The 7,802-nt window shown below is 35.5% G+C and overlaps 1 protein-coding gene across 1 annotated transcript; it reads left to right on the top strand.

The window, feature by feature from the left end:
- Positions 1-614: 614 nt before the first annotated feature.
- Positions 615-1,425, top strand: Defb133 (defensin beta 133). Its single transcript, XM_026777271.1, has 2 exons — positions 615-672; positions 1,301-1,425. Exons 1-2 carry the CDS (start codon positions 615-617, stop codon positions 1,423-1,425), a joined length of 183 nt encoding a protein of 60 aa, XP_026633072.1.
- Positions 1,426-7,802: the final 6,377 nt, after the last annotated feature.

Genomic DNA, 7,802 nt, shown 5'->3' with positions numbered 1-7,802 from the left:
AAAGAGAGATAGATAGATAGATAGATAGATAGATAGATAGATAGATGATAGATAGATAGATAGATAGATAGATAGATAGATAGATAGATAGATAGAGAGTATATAATATGGGTTTAATTTATTTTCCAAAACCTCTTGCTTCTCAAAGTAACAGAGATAGTATTGCTAACCTAAGTTCACTGAAAACAGAGAACATGAATATATGATATTGAATTATCAGTACCTTTATTTCCACCTCGTTTGTACCCCAAAAGAAAGGACATGGAAACTGATAACATACCTTCTTGGTTGGTGACTGATAATTTTCCATTAATTTTCTTGATTTTACTTTGAAAGTTTACCACACTATTGGGCTATCTTAAAAATAGAAACAAAATCTAAGCACGTGAAATGGTAGCCTTGTTCTCATAAAGTAAATGTGTTTAACAGTTGGTATAAGTTGTGATCCTGTAGATTTAAATACTTTTTAAAAGACTCTGAAGATAAAGAAGAAAGAAACACTGTTCAGTTAAACTTTTTTTTTGTTTGTCATGATGACCCTAAGTGTAATGTTGCATGGCAATGTTTGTACTCCTTGCAACCCATTGTCCTAGCCAATACTTAGATCTTTGTCCATGTTCAAAGAAACCCTCTTACCTGAAAGTCTGCTGGTTATTTTCACTTTCCACAAAAGTAAGTCTAATGATATTCAGATTGTACAGAAAGATAATCACTAATAACTAGTCTTCTTTGTGTCTGAAAGACAAAGACATTTAAATGTTTTGGATTATTTGAAATTAGAAGGAAAGTATCTAAAGGTATTGGATATATATATATATATATATATATATATATATATATATATATATATTTGGATGTTGGTTCCATGGATGTTAGCATGAGCCTCAGTCATTCATCTAATTGTACATATAGACATATATTTGTCTATCAACATTCTTCAATAAAGTTTATTTAACAAAGAAAATAAGTAGAAAGAGTGACAGAGGAATTTTTGACATACATCTCAAAGCCACTTTAGATCTTGCAGTATGTAATTGAGCATTTTAATGTAATACAAGCATGAGTGCTAAGTGGGTTCAACCTATCAATCAGTAATCAGTGGAGAGAAGACAATGAAACAAAATAAAACAAAACAAAACCACAAAGCTGTTATCTTTAGTAAAATAAGAAAAAAAAATAAAGCCCTACCACAAGAAACAGGTGTTATATTTATTTTCACATCTACAATTGATTTGTTCAAAATTTAGGTCTATATGTAAAATGATGCAATGATTCCTTTGATGTTTTATTCTCTTCACAGTAAAAGCTGACATGAAAGATACATATTTTTGCTTTATCAAGAGAGGCAAATGCAGACACGTATGCAATAGTGTTGAAAAGGCAGTTGGTTTCTGCACAAAACTAAATGGTAATTGTTGCATGTAAGTTCCTGCAATGAAAACCATCATTCCTGAAGATCAAAGCACAGTGAGTATAAAGATTAGAAATAAACAAAACAGGGTTACCAATCCCTCCTATAAAGTCCGTGTTGTTCCTTTAATTTTAAGCAAGGAGGCTTAGATTCAGTGTAGCACTTATTTTGCTACATTTCAGAGAACATGTCTGAAAGCTAGACACAAGTTTATCCCATTAGAAACAGGTAAGAAGTGGTATGATGTTCATTGGTAGTGTTTTAAGACCAGAAAGACAGAGGATAAAACTTCCAGCATTTCGTATGTTTAGTGTGAAAATTACTAACTAAAATACTACACGTTTTATTGGCAATCTCACCATGTTCTCATCTGTATTAAGATGAGTGTTAACACTTGGCAATACAGATATGTTTTTGATGCACTCAAAATTGAATGCTTTAATATAACAAAATAACAATAACATAAGCAAGTACATAGACACTAAATAAAAACTATTAGATCTAATTTTGAAAGCAAACAACATCTAAATACATACGAAATTAACCCAACTTGATATGTAATGTGTATAGAGAATGAGGGGTCCGTAATCTAAGTAAACAGTTAGATTGAACTATGATGTATGTTCCCTGCTCCAGTGAACAAAATAAGCCTATCTTACACTTCTACGCTTTGGAACTTTCCCTCAGATCTGGAGAAAGAGGCTACCTAAATAATGAGTACAAAAAGAGAGCACAGGAGGAACTGAAGAACAGGCAAAGTGAGTCAGAAGAGAGAACACGACTTTTTGTGTGCTTGCACTCACCAACTACTTCTAATTGATTTCAAATTTCTTAATATTGTCATTGGTGATTTCATAAGTGCTGAATGAGCCCACAATACCACCTCTTTTAAACTACAATAACTATGCAAGTAGGAGAGTAAAATAACACCTTGTTTTGTGTGAATTATAAAGTATGTATCATCCACCAAGTTCTATCAAATTCTTACTCAACTAGTTAACCAAATTTATTATAGTCTAACTCTGAATTCAGAAATAATATACATCATTGTGTAGTAATGGTAAAAACAAATTAAACAATGACACAATCCAGCCAGTCTAAGAGAGGTTATCAAAAAAAGAAGGAATTACCCATCTTGCTATAGAGATAGAAACATATTCACATGGTAGTTATTATTTATGTCTGATTAAAAATCACTTACTTAGTCTTTCAGCATCTGTTAAAGAACAGTACCAGTGCTGTGACAGATGTGACATGGAGTTGAACCAAATGTGATGATATCCTTAAGTGAAATTTTGTTATCTGGATGCCTGATTTTTGACTCCTGTAGAAGTTTCAAATTTCTATAAATTTGACTTATAGATAAAAAAAATACTGGCACTTATTACAGTCTCAGAATTTTTCAGCGATCCTTTAGGATAAGCATCCAATGCCAATCACCCCCTTAAAATTTTGAAACAAAATAAAACTATCTTTCACAGAAAACCTGAACCAACCACAGATGATATCTATAAACTTAAAGAAAATAGAGCAAGATGTATTGACCTTGCCATATGCTTAATATGCAAAATTATTCAATTATTAGATAATTGCACTGACAAATCAGAAAACAAATATTTTTAATTAAATTACTTTCTCAGGCAGGCACGTACTATGTTTATCATGCCTGTGCTCACCCTGTACCTGCTTTCTCTTGCACCTATCATCAGTTCTGTGACCCCCCACAGACAGTTTAATGCTACATATACAGTATTATGCACCTACACAATAGAATGGAAAAAAAAAACTAAACAAGAATACAAATAATCCAATCAGTAAATTTAATAATGAAATTAACAAGCAGATCTCAAAAGATAAAATACAAATAGGTAATAAACATAGAGGAGGGGATGTTCAAGATCATGAGGCTTCAGAGAAATGCAAACCAAAACTAAACTGAGATTTTTGTCTTAGCCCAGTCACAATCTCAGACCTTCGGGTAACAAGAAGTGCTGGTAGGAATAGTAGATCCCTCACTGTGGAATTCAGAATGAAGATTTTCAAAAACACTAATTCTAGGTTTTTCATGTGACCCCACTATACCCTTATTGAATGTTTACTGAAAGGACCCAAAGCTGCATATTACAGAACTACTCCACATCAGTATTTGTTACAATAGTAAGTATGCAAAAGAATGTAAGTATAGAAACAATTTGGTGCCTAACAACTTAGGAATAGACATAGAAAAAATAGTATATACACAATGGATCTGGGTTTTCAATTTGGTTTTTTTGGGGGGGGGGGTTGCTTATGGTATGAAATATGTCTTAAGTAAAGTCTTTGGAAGGGTACATAGCTCATTTGCTTTGCAAGCAGAAGGATCTGGGTTCAATATTCCAAAGCCATATAAAACAAACAGACATGGTAACATGGGTTTGTAATCTCAGTGTTAGGGAGGCCTTGACAGGAACATAGGGCTTGATTCCAGTCTGGCTTATTTTTCTTGGCAAGTTCTAGTCCATTGAAAAACTATCCTTAAAGGAAAGAAAAGTGATTAGTTTCTGAGGTGAAGAACTTGAAGTTGACCCTCTGACCTTCACAAACATGTATTCACATGAGTACACACAGCATACCAACATGCACATAAACACCCACAAGTAGACATATGTAGGATTACACACACACATACAAAATAAAGTGCAACATAGTATTTGTATTCCTCTACCCAACTGCATCTAGGAAAGAAGGGAAGCGATGCCATGCCCCCACCAAAAGAGTGGATTCCAGGAAGAAACTCTTGGATGAGTATAATTAGATTGGTTTGGGCAGGAAGGGTGGTTGAATGTAATTGAAGTTACATAGAGAAGCTCAAGCAGTATAAACTAGTAGTGTGGGCAAGCTTTTGCAGGAGGTGCAGAAGATGCAGGGGGTAGCTGAGTTGGTCACTGTGGTTTTCCTTTCCTTCTGGAGTCCTTTCAAGGGTTGAGACATTGCTGTTCATTTCTGTTTTTGTGGTGTCTGCCCTGTCCTTCTCTGAGAAAATTGAATGTCCTCTGTATCATTGCCCTGCTACCAGAAATCACAAGCAGAGATCCCTTCTCACATATTTCTCTAAGCTATCTAGGCAACACTTGGCTTTCATCTGAGATTATTAGAGAACCAAAATAATGAAAGCTACCATAAAAGGTTGGAGAGGGGAAGAGCTACTAGTTTTCAGTGTCTCTCTTAAAACATAAATGCTGATTAGACAATTCCAGAATTTTAATTAATTCTAGAAAGTAGGGATGCAAACTGATTCACCTCTTGCTTTTTCCTCCTAGCTTCTATTTAATCACATGCCTCCTTTCACTTACGTAATGTGAAACTGCAATTTAGCATCGAAATAATAAGAGACTTAATTCTGATCAAGAGAAAAGGAAACAACGAATGGTTCTTGTATTAAATTTGGAAATAAACTTTCTGTGCTTCTCATAATTCAATTTTGTAAGGATGATAACTTGAAGTGTTAGAAATGAACATAGTGTTAAATATCATTATTAAAAATTATGAGTTTGATAACTGGGGACAATGATGAATAAAAAGATTCACAAAGATAAAATAACTGGAGCCTCATTCCATAACCACTGAGCACAGAGAACAAGGTAAGACACTCAGTCTCATTCGCATGTTTGTGAGAAGCTGTTTTGTTCATGAAGACATCTTTAGCTGTGATGAATCTTATTTTGGGTCCCTTCTTGTTGGAATTTTTATCACTTCCAAGAAGAGAGGTAGGAGAAAATACCATAAAACATCAAACAACATATCAGACTAGGTAGTCTCCAGCTCTCAGAATTGCAACCTAAAATATACCCTGACTGCTAGGCCATCTTCTATATACCCAACAATAATTGCACTGACAGCCATTACTAATAAAGAGCAAATGAAAAGTAAAAAGGAGTTCTAAGTACCTCTTTCTTCTTGACAACAAAAGCAAATAGCTAATAGGAATCACATCATGGCATGGGGTGACATGCCAGGGAGCTGATATATAACATTACAGTGATCCCAGCTACAGAGGTACAGTCCTAATCTAAAAAAGCAGGTGACCAGATGTGAGGCATGGTAGCAAATGTCTTATATCACAGTAGTTCTCCAAATGCTGAACAGCACACATGCTGATACAACATCAAGAGAAGTTGATGTGTTCTGTGATTGAGTTATGTTTCCAATTTCAGTGTTAGTTGGGATCTATACAGGCAAGTAGTCTCTTTAGAGAGTCAGAGCAGAACAACTTGTTCTGCTTCTGTATAATACCTTTTAGGTTATGACAGCCACGCATGATTTGAGTTTCATATGTGCCCTGCCATTTTCAGTCTTAAATGAACACAACTGAAGCTCTAATGTACTACTTGAAACCATGTCTAAGTTCTTCGTTGCAGACAAGATTTTGTACACTCGTAGTCAGAAAAAATATGGCTCCACCTCACCTTACATTCTACCCTTGAAATTTTCTCCATTTCCTTCTCAGATACATATTATGACTTGCTTCTGTTCCTTGATGAATGCAGTCCCTATGCTGACCAACTCACTCCTGTCGTTATCTGAGTAATATTTCAGCTCATCTTAGAAACTACCATTGATGAAACTGTTATATGGACTCCTTCTGTGCTGGCTGATCAACTTGACTTCAACTTTGACATATCTGAGAAGAGGGGATCTCAATTGAGAAAATGACCCAAACATAATAGCCTGTAGGCAAGTCTGTGGGGTATTTTCTTGATTAATGGTTGATGTGAGAGGTCCCAATTTGCTATGGGAGGTGCTATCCCTGGTGCTACCATGGGTCCTGGGGCATATAGAAGAGCAACAACATGAACAAGCAAGGAGAAGAAAATCAGTAAGCATCACTTCTCCATGGCCCCGTATCAGTTCCTTGCCGTGTTTGAGTTCTTGCTCCGACTTACTTCTATAATCAGCATTGATGTGGAAGTGTAATATGAACTAAACCTCTTAGTCCCTAGGTTGCTTTTGGCCAATGTGTTTTATCACAGCAATAGAAATCCTAACTAAAATGCAGTGTTCATGATACATCTGTTGAGAAAAATGTCCATTTAGGGGTCTTCTGTAGGTGCTTTCGCTTAATAAGTTTAAAAAAGATACAGATGTGTTCTTCCTACATACTAAGACATTTTGAAGTGTCTCATCCATAAATAATTCCCAGTAAAAATTTATGGGAGAAGTCATTGAATGGAGAGAGGATAGAATATTGTGAAAGGGGGAAATTTAGTTAGATACAAATCAAAACCCCATATGTCAGATAAACGTCCATGACAGTCACTGACAACTGACCTAGAGTTTGGTTTTACAGTGGTAGGAAATACTGATTACAATTATGAAGCTGAAGTATTCTCAGAGATAAGAGGTTTCTATAAAGTTAAGTAAATCAGAGAGAACCAACTTAGGTCAGATTATATTTGCTATTAGTATAAAATAGTATAAACCAATACAACAATAACAAGCATATGCAATGTAAAGTATATAACATTAGTACTAAAATAACAATGAAAAATCATCATTATAGTCATTATAATAGGTCAATAATGTGACAATTAAAATGTTCTAATCGTAACATTGTACCATTACCATATTCGTATACAGATGTCAGACTGTTCACTGTGGAAAGGAAAAAGGATAGATTCTCACACGTGCATAAAACTAAAATGACTCAAAAAGAATCCCTGAGGCAAGCAGGAAACCCTAGGATGATGAAGCTTTTCACTTTAAGGATCCTGGACCTCGAGGCAGAATACACACAGGCTATACAGCAAACTCAAAACTTTTAAGCAACTTGCCATGGAAATAAAACACATACACAACTTATGAGAAAACTGGAGTACCTTACTCAGAAATCTCAAAGCCATGACCAAGCACTGAGTTCCCCCTCCTAAGCCATAATTCTCAACTCCTTGGAGAAGGGAAACAAGTCCAGAGGATATATTATTGTAGATGGTATGTTGGTATTCATTCAAAATGCCCCAGAAAGCTAAACCCTTATGAAAAGATAGGGGGCTGGAGAGATGGCTCAGCGGTTAAGAGCATTGCCTGCTCTTCTAAAAGGTCCTGAGTTCAATTCCCAGCAACCACATAATGGCACTCAGCCATCTGTGATGAGGTCTGGTGCCCTCTTCTGGCCTTCAGGCATACACACAGACAGAATATTGTGTACATAATAAATAAATAAATATATTTTTTAAAAAAGAAAAGCTAAAGCCGGGTTTTGGTGGCACATGCCTTTAATCCCAGCACTCGGGAGGCAGAGGCAGGCGGATCTCTGTGAGTTCGAGACCAGCCTGGTCTACAGAACTAGTTCCAGGACAGGCTCCAAAGCCGCAGAGAAACCCTGTCTCGAAAAACAAAACAAAACAAAACAAAA

This window comes from Microtus ochrogaster, unplaced genomic scaffold (assembly GCF_000317375.1).
Source record: "Microtus ochrogaster isolate Prairie Vole_2 unplaced genomic scaffold, MicOch1.0 UNK52, whole genome shotgun sequence".
NCBI classification, from domain to species: Eukaryota; Metazoa; Chordata; class Mammalia; order Rodentia; family Cricetidae; genus Microtus; species Microtus ochrogaster.
This window is presented reverse-complemented; position numbering and strand designations above follow the sequence as displayed.